The 19131-nt window shown below is 37.2% G+C and overlaps 1 protein-coding gene across 1 annotated transcript in view; it reads right to left on the bottom strand.

The window, feature by feature from the left end:
* The window catches only part of tagapb (T cell activation RhoGTPase activating protein b), a 38965-nt gene extending 21684 nt beyond the window's left edge, over positions 1-17281 (bottom strand). Inside the window, exons 1-3 of the mRNA XM_062034892.1 lie at positions 17056-17281; positions 13705-13790; positions 2403-2573 (exon numbers count right to left, since the gene is read on the bottom strand). Coding sequence (XP_061890876.1) covers positions 2403-2573; positions 13705-13790; positions 17056-17133 — 335 coding nt within the window. The 5' untranslated portion in view covers positions 17134-17281. The remainder of the gene's footprint in view (positions 1-2402; positions 2574-13704; positions 13791-17055) is intronic.
* Between the last annotated feature and the right edge of the window lie 1850 nt (positions 17282-19131).

Here is a 19131-nt window from a genome sequence, read left to right as displayed (position 1 = left end):
GTCGCGACATCTGTAAGTGCACGTTAAAACTCTACTATGCAAAGTGAAAGCCATTTATCAACAACACCCAGAAACGCCGCCGGCTTCGCTGGGCCCGAGCTCATCTAAGATGGACCGATGCAAAGTGGAAAAGTGTTCTGTGGTCTGACGAGTCCACATTTCAAATTGTTTTTGGAAACTGTGATTAGAGTTACAAGCTCCGGTGGTAAGTTGAGGTATGTATTTGGAGTCACATCATATTTTATGGGGAACATTTTTTTCGGGTTTTTGTACAATTTGGTTTTCACCCTTGGGGCCAGATTAATAACAATAACTGAAGTACAGTGTTCCCTCAATGCTTACATGTAGTCATGTGACTACTCTCGGGGGTTTTCTGTTCAGTTGAAAAGAGTCATGCGAGTAAACAGAGACTGTTGGAATGTGTGGAGATTCCCTAACAGTCCACATTTAAAGTCTGAAAAAAACCCTCTGCCTTGACTTCCTCTTCACTCCTGTTGTGATACTACAAAGTCCTGCTGTGGAGACTATTTTGTGCCTTTATTACAAAAGCTTTTTTTGGACACTGTAATTATGTAACTGAATTTTTTTTGGAATGTTTTTACTTTGTTTTTGTTTTTTACTGACATTTTCATTGAATAAAAAGTCATGAGCAAATTGTGTGTGTAAAAAATTTAGTTTGTAAAAATTCAGCTTGTAAAAATTCATTGTATAAAATAAATAATCACAAGTGCCTTCTATTAAAGGATATATAAATAAACTTTGATTGATTCATTGAAATTCAGTGTGTAAAAATTCAGTGTAAAAACATTCAGTTTGTAAAATTTCATTGTATAAAAATAAATAATCACAAGTGCCTTCGATTAAAAGCTATATAAATAAACTTTGTTTGATTGATCGAAATTCGGTATGAAAACATTCAGTCTAGAAAAATTCAAGGTGAAAAAGTAAGAGTAAAAATTCAGTGCAAAAAAAAGAAAGAATGTGTAATAATTCAGGGAAGAAAAATTCAATGTGAAATAATTCAGTGTCTAAAATTTCAGTGTAAAAAATTCCGTGTATAAAAATTCAGCGTGTATAAATTCAGTATGTAAAAACAGTGTATAAAAATTTAGTGCAGAAAAATTTAGTGTAAAAAATTCAGTGTATAAAAATACAGTGTAAAATAAATAAATGTATAAAAATTCAGTCCAAAAAAATTCAGTGAAGAAAAATTCAGTGTACAAAAAATAGGTGCAAAAATTTCAGTGTAAAAAATTCAGTGTATAAAAATTCAGTGCAGAAAAATTCAATGTGTAAAAAATTCAGTGTATAAAAATTCAGTGCAGATAAATTCAGTGTAAAAAATTCACTGTAAAAAAATGAATGCGTAGTAATTCAGGGTAGAAAATTCAATGTGAAATAATTTAGTGTCTAAAATTTCAGTGTAAAAAATTCAGTGTATAAAAATTCAGTGTGTATAAAAATTCAGTATGTAAAAACTCAGTGTAAAAAAATTCAGTGCAGAAAAATTCAATGTGTAAAAAATACAGTGTATAAAAATTCAGTGCAGAAAAATTCAGTGTAAAAAATTTACTGTATAAAAATACAGTGTAAATAAAATAAATGTATAAAAATTCAGTCCAAAAAAATTCAGTGAAGAAAAATTCAGTGTACAAAAAATCCAGTGTATAGAAATTCAGTATGTATAAATTCAGTATGTAAAAACTCAGTGTAAAAAAAATCAGGGTATAAAAATTCAGTGCAGAACAATTCAGTGTAAAAAATTCACTGTATAAAAACTATAATGTAAAATAAATGAATGTATAAAAATTCAGCCCAAAAAAAATTCAGTGAAGAAAAATTCAGTGTACAAAAAATAGGTGCAAAAATGTGAGTGCAAAAAAATCAGTGTATAAAACTTCAGTGCATAAAAATTCAGTGTAAAAAAGTCACTGTAAAAAAATATTGTAAAATAAATAAATAAAAATTCAGTCCATAAAAATTCAGAGTAGAAAAATTCAATGTGAAATAATTTTGTGTCTAAAATTTCAGTGTAAAAAATTCAGTGTATAAAAATTCAGTGTGTATAAATTCAGTATGTAAAAACTCAGTGTAAAAAAAATCAGTGTGTAAAAATTCACTGGATGAAAAAAAGTATAAATAATTAATTGTATAAAGATTTTGTGTGTAAAAATTTAGTGCATAAAAATTCAGCGTGTAAAAACTCAGTACAGAAAACTCAAAACCCACTTCCAGTAAATATAAGACTGAAGCAATTGTCTTTGAACCATCCAATTAGGTGTCAAGTTTAAAGTCAAAAATTCAGGTAAATTCAGTGTCAAAAAAAGCTTCCTTAAAAAAGACACACATTAACCTCCATACATGCACAATGAACAGATGGATGGATATTTGATCTTTTTTACCTGAGTTTAGCAACCACGACAAGGTCACTGAAGAGGAAGAGATGTCTCTCCCTGCTTTTTGTGCCCTGGGTCACCTGCACACACCCGTCCAGCAGCAGCTCTCCGTTCTCCCCGGTGAGGCCGAGGACAAAAGGGCTCTGCTCCACTGACACCCAGCAGGAGCTCTCCTCCCTGCAGGGACAACACACACACTTGTTGACCGGTGCAATAATGTGGGGTGCAAATAGCTTGCACTGCAGGTGCTTTTCATGGTGCAGGTGCAATGGGTGCTGGGAAAGACTGTCGGTGTTTACGCAATCAGGCGACATGTTGCGTTAAGATGCTCAATACACAGCTGGTTTTCTTGGAGCCTCCACAATACCACTGGTGCTTGCATTGTATACAGTTGTGGTCAAAAGTGTACGTACACTTGTTTGGTGTTCCAACAGGACAAACACACGTCAAAAGTCATGGCTAAATCAGGCTAGAATGAAGTCAAGACTTCCCAAAATGTTTTAGTAGGACTTTGGTAATCTATGAAGCCGCACCGCTTGATGGATTGTCGGCCCATTAAACATATGAGTATTATTATGGTGTGTGTATAAGGCAGGGGTCGGCAACCCAAAATGTTGAAAGAGCCGTATTGGACCAAAAATAAAATAAAAAATCTGTCTGGAGCCGCAAAAAATGAAAAGCCTTATATGAGTCTTATAATGAAGACAACACATGATAAAAGTGTCTATATTAGCTACACACGCCTACTATCAAAGGCTGACGCAAATCTTCGTTGACAGAAATGTTGTATTTTAATTTTTATTCCACACATTTTTGCAATGGAGGCATCTCACAGGTTGAGATAACTTCTGGAAATGGCTGGCTCAGAATGGCCAAAGGTATTAATGTGTGTGTCCAAGTTAAAGGAAGCAGCAGGCTGTCTTCTTCTAGTGGATTTATTACAACCTTTGCAAGCTGGGTAACGTTTGCTGTGGTCTGGAACAACATGGCGCGCAAACAACTAACAGAAATGCAGCCAATATTACATACAGACAATGTGTCATGAGACATGCAAATATACATTAAATTCACAGAGGACATAAGTAAAGGATATTAAGGCATAATGATGCAATATGTACACAGAGCTAGCCTAAATAGCATGTTAGCATCGATTAGCTTGCAGCCATGGATTGACCAAATATGCCTGATTAGCACTCCAGCAAATCAATAAAATCCAATTTGGTGGACAAAATGAGTCAAAGAAGGAGTGGCATAAAACACGTCTTTAGGTGGCAGCATCGGAGAAAGTTGTACATGTAAACAAACTACAATGAGTTCAAGGATCGCTGAAATTAGGACAAAATGGTGCTTGCCAAATACTCTCATCAGTGAAGCATGTATAACATAACCAGTGGGATTTATAAAAATTAGGAAGGTTTGTGTCATGTCTGGTCTCCTACAGAAAAAATATATATTAAAACAAAAAATATTTAATTTTTTTTCATTTTATTTGATTTTTATCTTTGATCCAAGACACAACTTACATTTAACTAAAATGTTATTTTCTTTGTGGTCGACAAAAGAAAAGTAGTGAGAATATCTCCATGTTAAGAAACTCGGCTTCGGGCTTCGCCATGATGTCTTGTTAGAAAACACAGACACGCACCCGTCCCCACACACACACACACACACACACACACACACACACACACACACACACACACACACACACACACACACACACACACACACACACACACACACTTAGAGCGCGCCTCTTCCTTGTCGCCTCTTCTGCAGCGCTCCAATAAAACACACTCAGATGTTCTCAGTTTCTAGCCGATACTACATAAAAAATAACGTAAAATAACGCAGTATGTAGTAACGGTAACTGACTTACTGAATATAAAAAATTACGCGTTAGATTAGAAAGTAACGGCGTTAGTCCCAACACTGCATCTCATTAATATAAAGTAATATTGTAGTACAACCAATTACTTTCAAAAGGCAGTATTGATTTTGAAAATGAAGTAAATCAAAGTAAACACAAGACCTCTTCTTATATATTGTGAACTACTATAAAAAGATGAACAACACTTGTTGTTATTGATTTGAGCTTTCAAGTCATCAAACCGGTGTTTTGCCAGCTTCCACGTTCAATATCAAAAGGGTTGTTTTCATCTGTAATGGCATTTCCGCAGATCTCACATGGCTTTAACACATATCCGTGGTATTTCAGCTGTCGGCGATGTCATCGATCACGGCCCAACAATAACGCCGCTATCGTAATGTGTCACTCAAAGACAATGCGGAATAATAGTGAAACCACGGCACTCACCACGCGTGGACAGAGAAATGTAAATGAAAGCAGCTGCGGTACTTTCCCTGCCTCTCAAAGGTGGGCCCACTTCAAAACACGCGTGGGCGAAGTCATATTATTGAGCAAAAACCTGAACGTAGTTCCCATTATTGCTTCCTTCAAAGCCTCTTGTCACTCTTTGAATCTTATTTGCAAGAATAAGGCGTTGTTTTCAACTCATTGTGTTGCATTGACATGTGCTGAAATGAACAAAAACACTTCAATCCACTGTAAAGACCCGAGTCCGTCGTTGGCTTTCCTTATATTTCCTGCTTCTACAGGTAAACGTACGTGTAGAACAGTGGTCCCCAACCTTTTTGTAGCTGCGGACCGGTCAACGCTTGAAAATTTGTCCCGCGGACCGGGGGGGTGGTATTTATTTTCATTTTTTTTCATAAAGAAATACAATCATGTGTGCTTACGGACTGTATCCCTGCAGACTGTATTGATCTATATTGATATATAATGTAGATATTGTGTTTTTTATGTTGATTTAATTTTTTTTTTTTTAATAAAAAAAAAAATTTTTGTAGCTGCGGACCGGTCAACGCTTGAAAATTTGTCCCGCGGACCGGGGGGGTGGTATTTTATTTATTTTTTTTTTTTCATAAAGAAATACAATCATGTGTGCTTACGGACTGTATCCCTGCAGACTGTATTGATCTATATTGATATATAATGTGGATATTGTGTTTTTTATGTTGATTTAATTTTTTTTTTTTAATTAATTTTTTTTTTTTGTAGCTGCGGACCGGTCAACGCTTTTTTTTTTCATAAAGAAATACAATCATGTGTGCTTACGGACTGTATCCCTGCAGACTGTATTGATCTATATTGATATATAATGTAGATATTGTGTTTTTTATGTTGATTTAATTTTTTTTTTTTAATAAAAAAAAATAATTTTGTAGCTGCGGACCGGTCAACGCTTGAAAATTTGTACCGCGGACCGGGGGGGGTGGTATTTTTTTTTTTTTTTTTCCATAAAGAAATACAATCATGTGTGCTTACGGACTGTATCCCTGCAGACTGTATTGATCTATATTGATATATAATGTAGATATTGTGTTTTTTATGTTAATTTAATTTTTTTTTTTTAATAAAAAAAAAAAATTTTGTAGCTGCGGACCGGTCAACGCTTGAAAATTTGTACTGCGGACCGGGGGGGGGGGGGTGGTATTTTTTTTTTTTTTTTCCCATAAAGAAATACAATCATGTGTGCTTACGGACTGTATCCCTGCAGACTGTATTGATCTATATTGATATATAATGTGGATATTGTGTTTTTTATGTTGATTTAATTTTTTTTTTTTTTAATTTTTTTTTTTTGTAGCTGCGGACCGGTCAACGCTTTTTTTTTTCATAAAGAAATACAATCATGTGTGCTTACGGACTGTATCCCTGCAGACTGTATTGATCTATATTGATATATAATGTAGATATTGTGTTTTTTATGTTGATTTAATTATTTTTTTTTAATTAAAAATTTTTTTTTTGTAGCTGCGGACCGGTCAACGCTTGAAAATTTGTACCGCGGACCGGGGGGGGTGGTATTTTTTATTTTTTTTTCCATAAAGAAATACAATCATGTGTGCTTACGGACTGTATCCCTGCAGACTGTATTGATCTATATTGATATATAATGTGGATATTGTGTTTTTTATGTTGATTTAATTTTTTTTTTTTAATTAATTTTTTTTTTTTGTAGCTGCGGACCGGTCAACGCTTTTTTTTTTCATAAAGAAATACAATCATGTGTGCTTACGGACTGTATCCCTGCAGACTGTATTGATCTATATTGATATATAATGTAGATATTGTGTTTTTTATGTTGATTTAATTTTTTTTTTTTAATAAAAAAAAATAATTTTGTAGCTGCGGACCGGTCAACGCTTGAAAATTTGTACCGCGGACCGGGGGGGGTGGTATTTTTTATTTTTTTTTTCCATAAAGAAATACAATCATGTGTGCTTACGGACTGTATCCCTGCAGACTGTATTGATCTATATTGATATATAATGTGGATATTGTGTTTTTTATGTTGATTTAATTTTTTTTTTTTAATTAATTTTTTTTTTTTGTAGCTGCGGACCGGTCAATGCTTGAAAATTTGTCCCGCGGACCGGGGGGGGTGGTTTTTTTTTTTTTTAATAAATTTTTTTTTTTCATAAAGAAATACAATCATGTGTGCTTACGGACTGTATCCCTGCAGACTGTATTGATCTATATTGATATATAATGTAGATATTGTGTTTTTTATGTTGATTTGATTTTTTTTTTTTTAATTTTTTTTTTTGTAGCTGCGGACCGGTCAACGCTTGAAAATTTGTCCCGCGGACCGGGGGGGGGGGGGTTTAAAAAATGTTCATAAAGAAATACAATCATGTGTGCTTACGGACTGTATCCCTGCAGACTGTATTGATCTATATTGATATATAATGTAGATATTGTGTTTTTTCTGTTGATTTAATTAAAAAAAAAAAATTTTTTTTTTTTTTTTTGTAGCTGCGGACCGGTCAACGCTTGAAAATTTGTACCGCGGACCGGGGGGGGGGGGGGTATTTTTTTTTTTTTCATAAAGAAATACAATCATGTGTGCTTACGGACTGTATCCCTGCAGACTGTATTGATCTATATTGATATTTAATGTAGATATTGTGTTTTTTATGTTGATTTAATTTTTTTTTTTTTTTGTAGCTGCGGACCGGTCAACGCTTGAAAATTTGTCCCGCGGACCGGGGGGGGGGTGGTATTTTTTTTTTAAAATTAATAAATTTTTTTCATAAAGAAATACAATCATGTGTGCTTACGGACTGTATCCCTGCAGACTGTATTGATCTATATTGATATATAATGTAGATATTGTGTTTTTTATGTTGATTTGATTTTTTTTTTTTTTGATTTTTTTTTTTGTCGCTGCGGACCGGTCAACGCTTGAAAATTTGTCCCGCGGACCGGGGGGGGGGGGTGTTTTTTTTTTTTTTTTAAATGTTCATAAAGAAATACAATCATGTGTGCTTACGGACTGTATCCCTGCAGACTGTATTGATCTATATTGATATATAATGTAGATATTGTGTTTTTTATGTTGATTTAATTAAAAAAAAAAATTTTTTTTTTTTTTTTTTTGTAGCTGCGGACCGGTCAACGCTTGAAAATTTGTACCGCGGACCGGGGGGGGGGGTGGTATTTCTTTATTTTATTTTTTTTTCATAAAGAAATACAATCATGTGTGCTTACGGACTGTATCCCTGCAGACTGTATTGATCTATATTGATATATAATGTAGATATTGTGTTTTTTATGTTGATTTAATTTAAAAAAATGTTTTTATTTTTTTTTGTACCTGCGGACCGGTCAACGCTTGAAAATTTGTACCGCGGACCGGGGGGGGTGTTTTTTTTTTTTTTTTTTTTTTTTTTTTTCATAAAGAAATACAATCATGTGTGCTTACGGACTGTATCCCTGCAGACTGTATTGATCTATATTGATATATAATGTAGATATTGTGTTTTTTATGTTGATTTAATTAAAAAAAATTAAAAAAAATATTTATTTTTTATTTTTATTTTTTTTAAATTTCTTGTGCGGCCCGGTACCACTGGTGTAGAATACAATTATTTGTCTTTTTTGTGTCTCGCATTTGACAAGTGTGCTTTGCAGACAAACTCAGCAGGTTTGAGGAGCGCCAGTCAAAGCTAATCGGGTTTTGGCAAAACTAAACAAAAAACTGCCCTCAATAAATAATGAAGAGCTTTGTGGAACACAGGCGACAACAGAAAAGGAATAAATAAAACATTCAAAGCTACATTTGCTGCTTGCCTGCCCTTTTCTTCAATATGGCCTGAGTTTTCTTCCTTATGAGTTGTATATAACGCAATACTGTATACTTAAAGTACTGCTTCACGCCCACTTGAGTAAAATGTCAGCGTGGGATGGACCTTTACAGTACGTGGTGGTCTACATTGTGAGTAAACATACATGTTTCTGTCAGGGGGCGAATCTAAGAGAGTCACAGTAGTATTCATGCACTTGGCACAAAAGGTAAAATGGATCATTTCTGTTGGTGATTTTGTTATCTTATATACCTGTAATTATCAATTAAAGTTCAGTTTTGTTGTACAAAACCCAAAAGCAGTGAAGTTGTCACGTTGTGTAAATGGCAAATAAAAACAGAATACAATGATTTGCAAATCCTTTTCAACTTATATTCAATTGAATAGACTGCAAAGACAAGATATTTCATGTTCCAACTGAGAAACTTTGTTATTTTTTGCAAATAATCATTAATTTAGAATTTAATGGCAGCAACACATTGCAAAAAAGTTGTCACAGGGGCATTTTTACCACTGTGTTACATGGCTGTCATGATCCGTGGTCCGGATCATGTTTTTGTTATGTTCTGTTAGTTTTGGACTCTTTTGGTTCCTGTTTGACACCTGAGTTTGTTTTAGTTACCATGGCTACTTATAATTTTCACCTGCCTCTGGTGTTCGGGACGCGCACCTGCTGCTAATCAGAGAACTATTTAAGGCTGCCTTTGCCAGTCAGTTAGTCCTGGCGTCATTAGTTGTTTGCCACAGTTTCGTGTTTGTTCTATGCCATAGTTAATGAGAGTTGTTTCATGCCACAGTTTCGTATTGGTTTCATGCCACAGTTTCGTGTTTGTTCTATGCCATAGTTAATGCGAGTTGTTTCATGCCACAGTTTCGTATTGGTTTCATGCCACAGTTTCGTGTTTGTTCTATGCCATAGTTAATGCGAGTTGTTTCATGCCACAGTTTCGTATTGGTTCCATGCCACAGTTTCGTGTTTGTTCTATGCCATAGTTAATGCGAGTTGTTTCATGCCACAGTTTCGTATTGGTTTCATGCCACAGTTTCGTATTGGTTTCATGCCACAGTTTCGTGTTTGTTCTATGCCATAGTTAATGCGAGTTGTTTCATGCCACAGTTTCGTATTGGTTTCATGCCACAGTTTCGTATTGGTTTCATGCCACAGTTTCGTGTTTGTTCTATGCCATAGTTAATGCGAGTTGTTTCATGCCACAGTTTCGTATTGGTTTCATGCCACAGTTTCGTATTGGTTTCATGCCACAGTTTCGGGTTTGTTCTATGCCATAGTTAATGCGAGTTGTTTCATGCCACAGTTTCGTATTGGTTTCATGCCACAGTTTCGTGTTTGTTCTATGCCATAGTTAATGCGAGTTGTTTCATGCCACAGTATCGTATTGGTTTCATGCCAAAGTTTCGTGTTTGTTCTATGCCATAGTTATTGCGAGTTGTTTCATGCCACAGTTTCGTATTGGTTCCATGCCACAGTTTCGGGTCTGTTCTATGCCATAGTTCATGAGAGTTGTTTCATGCCACAGTTTCGTATTGGTTCCATGCCACAGTTTCGTGTTTGTTCTATGCCATAGTTAATGCGAGTTGTTTCATGCCACAGTTTCGTATTGGTTCCATGCCACAGTTTCGTGTTTGTTCTATGCCATAGTTAATGCGAGTTGTTTCATGCCACAGTTTCGTATTGGTTTCATGCCACAGTTTCGTGTTTGTGCCATGCCATAGTTAATGAGTTGTTTCATGCCACAGTTTCGTATTGGTTTCATGCCACAGTTTTGTGTTTGTTCTATGCCATAGTTAATGAGAGTTGTTTCATGCCACAGTTTCGCATTGGTTTCATGCCACAGTTTCGTGTTTGTTCTATGCCATAGTTAATGCAAGTTGTTTCATGCCACAGTTTCGTAATCCTAATATTGATCAACAAATTAAAGGAAAAGCCACAAAATCAATTTTGTTGAAAAATCTCAAGTAAAATGTGTCGGTATCAGTATCAGCAATGTAGGCCCTGGGTTTACTTGGTATCAGATCGATATCAAAACTTGCAGTATTGGTCACCCTTATCAATGCAGGTATATGGGAGAATAATGGGCAGTTTTAACATTAAATAAACATGTATCTTTTGACGACTTCTTCCTTGACTGTTCAACCAAAATAACTCTAGTTTAAAAACAATTGGTGCCGTGACCCTGATTCAAACAGGGTTGCTGCAGCCAGGAAGTGGCCCATACAACAGGCCCGTTAAGCTTTTCAATCCCAAATAATTTTTTTAGACCTTTAAGATGGAAACTGGATGTGCAGTGATGTTTTCTAATGGCCGTAAGTCTTGAACTATACAAAGTATTTCAATGGTTGGAATCTGCGCTTTTGCATGATATACTAGTTACTATGGTCATCTAATTAGTTGCTATGGTCATCTAGTTAGTTACTATGGTCATCTAATTAGTTACTATGGTCATCTAATTAGTTGCTATGGTCATCTAATTAGTTGCTATGGTCATCTAGTTAGTTACTATGGTCATCTAATTAGTTACTATGGTCATCTAAGTCACAGCAACTCAGACGAGGCGCCAGCCTGAAATGCGGGTGTCAGGGACAGACGTGGAAGGAGATTTTTACAACAAAGTTCTAAAACTTAGTGATGTATCAGATGGTAAGTGGGTTTTTTTTTTACCCTTCGCGTTCATATTTCGCTGTTTGTATCATTTTTGTTGCGTTTCGCTTGATTGTAAAATATGTGGATGGAGAGGGGGTGTGACGTTCATATGTTGTCAATATTCAGTGTTTTATCCTTCATAGTTAATATTGTAAATCCCACATTCTTTATTTTCATGTACATTCTGGGTGTCTCATTCAGTAAAAAAAATGTTTAAATTCCATTCCGTTTTTTAAGGCAGTCTGTCATAACGTTTTTAGCATTCAGTCAGACATTATTGTGAGGTCTTGTATTAGTGTTCCTAGAAATAGATATATTTCGGGCCCCAGACACATTTTTGTCTCTAAATTTGGCCCCCTGAGTCAAAATAATTGCCCAGGCCTGCCATACAAGGAAAAATGTGACTAAAACAAATAGTGGGTGTGGCGTAATAATGTCACACAAAATGTAAGTAAGGCAAATCACAATAATAAATAAATAATGAATAATGACAAGAATAATTAACTGTAGTTTTGTGCATTTTTTTTAAAAAAATAAGCTGCATTGAGGCTGTCCAAACATTTTATTGTATTGGAAAAATCAAAGAATGTGGTAAAACTTCTATAAATATTATCTTTGTAAAATTTGGTTCAAAACCACACAGCTGGTATAGGCTCCAATTAACCCGTGACTCTAAGAGGGAAAAGCGATAAATAAAATGGATGGATGGATGCTTACCACTTTATAGTGTTTGATTAAAGTTGCCTAAACACACAAAAAAATAAGAATGTATGTCGTGTTTCTCCACACAATATTGATTTCAAGCTGTCAAACAACCATTTTGGGCAGTTTTAACATTAAGTCCAAATAAACGAGTATCTTTTGACGAGTCGTTCCTTGACTGTACAGCCAAAATAACTCAGGTCATTTAAAACAATCGGTGCCGTGACCCCGATTCGAACAGGGTTGCTGCTGCAAGGAATTAGCCCATACAAGGAAAAATGTGACTAAAACAATTAGTGGGTGTGGTGTAATAATGTCACACAAAATGTAAGTAACAAATAACAAATAAATAATGAATAATGACAAGAATAATTAACTGTAGTTTTGTGCAGAGTTTTTCAATAAGCTGCATTAAGGCTGTCCAAATTATTTTTTATATTGAAAAGTCTAAGAATGCGAGGGAACTTCTATAAATTGTTTTTGTTAAATTTTTGTTAAAAACCAAACTCGATGCATAAAATGGATGGATGCTTACCACTTTATTGTGATTGATTCAAGTCGCCCAAACACACACAAAAAATAACAATGTATGTCGTGTTTCTCCACACAATATTGATTTCAAGCTGTCAAACAACCATTTTGGGCAGTTTTAACATTAGGTCCATGTCAGAAAAATTGTATGTAAATGATCAAAAAATGTTCCGTTCTCTGAGTTCCCAGTGAACAGATGAAAGCTGTCTTTGTTGCACCAAGCCAAAGGCTTGGAAAATTCCATTGTGTATGATGGGAGGAGACGGGAGGGGGTTTATCTATTGTGATCCAAGATTTGCCCAAGCTCGATCCAGGACCAGCCTAAGCCCGAGGCATCTTTTTCTTTTGTCTTAATGTGACCAAAAACAATGTTTGTTTACATACTCCCCATTCCTTTAGAAACAGCTGTTATTATGTAAACAGGGAAAATCCAAATAAAAAGAGGTGGCATACAATCTTTCGCCAGAGCGTGGGTGACACCGTAAGAGGTTACAGGTCGACACGTTTCTCCTCAATTGAGCCAAATTGAATTCTGTCTCTGTTTATTTCCTTGCTTCTTGACTTGTTTAATAGATGTCATCGATGTTTGAACCTGACAGTCCAAATAAACGTGTATCTTTTGACGCCTCGGTCCTTGACTGTTCAGCCAAAAGAACTCAGGTCATTTAAAACAATTGGTGCCGTGACCCCGATTTGAACAGCATAATCGCAATAACAAATAAATAATGAATAATGACAAAAATAATTAACTGTAGTTTTGTGCTGAGTTTTTCAATAAGCTGCATTAGGGCTGTCCAAAGTTATTTATATTGAAAAATTAAAGAATGCGGGCGAGCTTTTGAAAATGATATCCTTATGAAATGAAGTTAAAAACAACACAGCTGGGATAGGCTCCAGTTTGCCCGCGAGCCTCATGGGGAAAAGCGATATACAGTATCAAATAGACGGATGGATGGATGCTTACCACTTTACTGTGATTGATTCACGTTGCCTCAACACAAAGAAAAAGAACAATTTAATGTTGTGTTTCTCCACACAATATATTGATTCCAAGCTGTCAAACAAGCTTTTCTGACTTCAGCAATTATGATAACAATCATTTGACGCCCTTCAAAACAAACAATTAAATACGCCATCGACCACAATGAAGTGAGGCGTTCAATTCATTCCTATTCAAAACACTCGCAGCACATTTGCAGATGAATTTTCAACTATCATGAGGAAGAAAAGTGTTCCACGCACCTGATGGGAGACCACGGTAGCCCCAAAGCCTTCCCCAAAACCAGCGAGGGGGCAGAGCGCCGTCTTTGAGACACATTTTGGAAATGCTGTTGAGGAAAAAAGTGTCAGAAAAAGAAATTAAAGTCCACATTTCCTGTTGAAGATAATTGGGGAATATGAAAATGGATTCACGACTTGAAGTGAAGCTGGAGTGTACAACCAAATAAAAGAACGATCGTAGACAAAATGCAGAGAAACAAACACAAAGGCAGGCTGGCTCCCTGGACAATTAAAATGGCCACACAACACTGTGGGCCAAACACGGACAGAACAGGAATGCTTAATGCAAAGTAATTTTAGGAGTTTAAAACAAAACATAATAACTATTATTGCACAAATGTAGAGAAAGAGCAAGCACACAGAGCAACTGGCTCCCTGGAACGAAATATGGCCACACAACATTGTGGAGTGAACTTACAAAGAACCGGAACACTGAACACAAAGTAAAGTTTGTAGTTTAAAACAAAACGAAGGGATATTATAGCGCAAATACAGAAAAATGGCAAGCACATAGATCGACTGATTTGCTGGAACATATAATTGAACACACACAACACTGTGGAGTGAGCACCGAGATGACTAGAAGACTAAACATAAAGTAAAGTTTGGAGTTCCAAACAAAACTAAGGGATATTATAGCGCAAATACAGAGAAATGGCAAGCACATAGATCGACTGGTTTGCTGGAAGATAAAATTGGACCCACACAACACTGTGGAGTGAGCACCGAGACGACTGGAACACTAAACACAAAGTCAAGTTTGGAATTCAAAACAAAACTAAGGGATATTATTGCGCAAAAACACAGAGAAACGGCAAGCACATAGATCGACTGGTTTGCTGGAACATAAAATTGGACCCACACAACACTGTGGAGTGAGCACCGAGACGACTGGAACACTAAACACAAAGTCAAGTTTGGAGTTCCAAACAAAACTAAGGGATATTATAGCGTAAATACAGAGAAACATTGGTACTTTAACTTTAACTTTAAATGGCAAGCACATAGATCGACTGCTTTGCTGGAAGATTAAATTGGACACACACAACACTGTGGAGTGAGCACCAAGACGACTGGAACACTAAACACAAAGTAAAGTTTGGAATTCAAAACAAAACTAAGTGATATTATTGCGCAAAAACACAGAGAAACGGCAAGGAAATAGATCGGCTGGTTTGCTGGAACATAAAATTGGACCCACACAACACTGTGGAGTGAGCACCGAGATGACTGGAAGACTAAACACAAAGTAAAGTTTGGAGTCCCAAACAAAACTAAGGGATATTATAGCTCAAATACAGAGAAACGCAAGCACATAGATCGACTGGTTTGCTGGAAGATAAAATTGGACCCACACAACACTGTGGAGTGAGCACCGAGAGGTCTAGAACACTAAACACAAAGTCAAGTTTGGATTTCAAAACAAAACTAAGGGATATTATAGCGCAAATACAGAGAAATGGCAAGCACATTGATCGACTGGTTTGCTGGAAGATAAAATTGGACCCACACAACACTGTGGAGTGAGCACCGAGACGACTGGAAGACTAAACACAAAGTCAAGTTTGGAGTTGAAAACAAAACTAAGGGATATAATAGCACAAATACAGAGAAACGGCAAGCACATAGATCGACTGGTTTGCTGGAACATAAAATTGAACACACACAACACTGTGGAGTGAGCACCTAGACGACTGGAAGACTAAACACAAAGTCAAGTTTGGAATTCAAAACAAAACTAAGGGATATTATTGCGCAAAAACACAGAGAAACGGCAAGCACATAGATCGACTGGTTTGCTGGAACATAAAATTGGACCCACACAACACTGTGGAGTGAGCACCGAGATGACTGGAAGACTAAACACAAAGTCAAGTTTTGAATTCCAAACAAAACTAAGGGATATTATAGCGCAAATACAGAGAAATGGCAAGCACATATATCGACTGCTTTGCTGGAAGATAAAATTGAACCCACACAACACTGTGGAGTGAGCACCGAGACGACTAGAACACTAAACACAAAGTCAAGTTTGGAGTTCAAAACAAAACTTAGGGATATTATAGCGCAAATATAGAAAAATGGCAAGCACATAGATCGACTAGTTTGCTGGAACATATAATTGAACACACACAACACTGTGGAGTGAGCACCGAGACGACTGGAAGACTAAACACAAAGTAAAGTTTGGAGTTCCAAACAAAACTAAGGGATATTATAGCGCAAATACAGAGAAATGGCAAGCACATAGATCGACTGCTTTGCTGGAAGATAAAATTGGACCCACACAACACTGTGGAGTGAGCACCGAGACGACTGGAACACTAAACACAAAGTCAAGTTTGGAGTTCAAAACAAAACTAAGGGATATTATAGTGCAAATACAGAGATACGCAAGCACATAGATCGACTGCTTTGCTGGAAGATAAAATTGGACCCACACAACACTGTGGAGTGAGCACCGAGACGACTAGAACACTAAACACAAAGTCAAGTTTGGAGTTCCAAACAAAACTAAGGGATATAATTGCACAAATACAGAGAAATGGCAAGCACATAGACCAACTGGCTCCCTGGAACATACAATTGGACTCACAACACTGTGGAGCGAGCACAAAGACGACTGGAAGACTAAACACAAAGTAAAGTTGTGGTTTAGAACCAAATAAAAATGGATACTACAGTAAAAATGCAGATACATTTGAGAACATAAGCATACTGGCTCCCCGGAACAAAACAAGACTGTGCAGCAAGCAAGGATACGACTGGAATTACTTGGCAAAGTTCATATTTCCTGGTCAAAATCATTGGGAAACATAAAAATGGATACACACAACATAGTGGAGTGTCACAACTGGAATGTTAAACATCAAGTGAAGCTAGAATAAAAATAACGAAAATGCAGAGAAACAGAAACACATAGGCAGGCTGGCTTTTTGGAACATTAAAATGGCCACACAACACTGTGGAGCAAACACAGACAGAACTGGACTGCTTAACGCAAAGTAAAGTTGCAGTTAAATCAAAACAAAACTATTGTAGCGAAAATGCAGAGAAACAGCAAGCACATAGACCGACTTCCTGGGACACACACAACACTGTGGAGCGAGCACAACGGCGAAGAGAGCTCTAAATGCACAGTGAGGCTGGGTTTTGAAAGGAGATAAAAGTATGACAAACAGGACGGACCTAGTCAGCCACTGTTTCCCTGGAATGTAAAAGTAAACTTGCACAACATTGTGGAGCGGAAACATTTCTTTTTCCGAGAAATATGGGGTGAGAGTCAATGAAGGCGTGCAAAGCAGAACTCACAGGACGCAGGGAGGCCGTGGCTTCGTCGTAGCTTCCTCTCCTCGTCGTTACGGCACCTCCACAACCTGGTGGGTCCATGCCGGCGCCTGTGGGGAGTCGTGCCCAGTGCTGAGCTCCCTGCAAAGCGGAGGGAAAGGAGTGCTGGCGGTTGCAAAGGAGCAGGGAGTCTCCCCCTAACTAATGAGGGGGAGAAAGGAATAATGGGGGCCCCGCTGGCCCATTGGTGTGTTTGAGCGGGCCCTGCAAGTCTTGTTCTGCTCCATTCATGCAGCTTCATCCCATAATGAGGACACTGCGGCCTGGACAGAGCACATAACATTACATCACTATCTATTATGTAAAGCTATCAAATCCAAGTCGCACTGAACGCATCACCAATAAACCACAATGGAGGACAGGTGGTCATTTTTTGATAGGATTTCAAGTTGATTTTCTTTCACCACGAGCGACACAATGAAGTGTCCAAAGCAGGTCTATTCAGGGTCTTTTCTTAGGGGCACTCACCTTTTGTTTGTTTTTGGTTTAACCATTAGACACCTTTTTACCTGCACTCTGCCTCCCGCTGTCGCCTGCATATTGTGATCACCACAAACCGTCGTCGTCTCACACGACGTGTTCCCGACATCTACAAAGCAATTAGCTACCGGCTGCCACCTACTGATACGGTATGGTATAACATGGTGTGGAGGGGGGGGGGGGGGTGCCAGGACCGGCCTCGAAGTCAGGGGGCCTTTTTAACCCTCTCAAACGCCTGCTGGCACTGCTCCGTCCACTGGACCAGATCTGGAGCACCCTTTCGGGTGAGGTCAGTATTTGGGTCTGGCAGGTTACTACCGGAGGTTTGTTTATCTCCCGGTTTGCCGACCTGACCAGCCCACTAACTGACCTCACCCGAAAGGGTGCTCCGGATCTGGTCCAGTGGACGGAGCGGTGCCAGCAGGCGTTTGAGAGGGTTAAAAAGGCCCCCTGACTTCGAGGCCGGTCCTGGCAAACCCCGTCTCGTTGCAGGCCCGCAGGCCACGCCCCCCTCCACACATGGTTACTCTGCCGCGCTCTAGACAGCACCGACACTCAACAACAACACATTATTTGCGGATTATAATTACTGGTTTGCGAAAAAAATATTTTTAACCCAAATAGGTGAAACTGCATAATCTCTCACGGCCCACCAGACTGGATCTCACGGCACACTAGTGTGGTTGAAAAACACTAAACTAGACAATCTTAAACATGAACATTCAGCCTTCTTTCCACACCATATAAAATGTGACATCACTGTATGTATTTTCTTAAACCAACTTTTATTCATTAGGACATTACCTGCAGGCAGTATACTCATTTTTACTAAGTTCACCCGACCCCAAACTTATATTTGGAGACGTGACCAGCATTGGCGTTGTTAGGCCTATTTTAGGGGGGCTCAAGCTCTGCGACCTTGCTTGCGGTCCTGCAGGTGTACGTAGCACATTAGCACACAGCACTGCAGAACAAGAACCTTGTGTCTGCAATTGTAAATCATTTAGTTTTTAAGTTTTGTGTTTCTTGTAGAATCTATATAAAGTAATTTACATGAGCATATTGTTAAAATAATGAAAACAACATAATTAAATATATTTGTTTTATTGTATTGTTACATTAATAGCTGTTGTGTTATTTTAGGATGGCTTCTTAAACATTTCATAGGATTTTCAGAGGGTGGAAAAACCAAGACATTTAATATAAAATGTAAAATGAATAAATACATAAAAAGAAAAAGAAAAAAAAAATGGTTACATTTTTTTATTTCGTCCCGTGCATTTTTTTTACCATCTTCGGGACGACGGGACTACATTAATCTCAAACCCTAGAAGTTACATTTTATTGTTTGCATTATTTGTTTCAGCATTGCACTTTGAAGACGGTCCCTCAGCTCTTTGACAACTTTGGCTCTTTTTCAGATCAGCAGACTGACTCTAAGTCTTTCTTATTTACAGTATATATAAACCTTTCTCATTTCTATTCAGACTTCCATATATATTTCATTTCCTTAACGGCTTGCCATAGTATATATATATATATATATAAATATATTATATA

Source organism: Entelurus aequoreus, linkage group LG23 (genome assembly GCF_033978785.1).
Source record: "Entelurus aequoreus isolate RoL-2023_Sb linkage group LG23, RoL_Eaeq_v1.1, whole genome shotgun sequence".
Classification (NCBI taxonomy): Eukaryota; Metazoa; Chordata; class Actinopteri; order Syngnathiformes; family Syngnathidae; genus Entelurus; species Entelurus aequoreus.
This window is presented reverse-complemented; position numbering and strand designations above follow the sequence as displayed.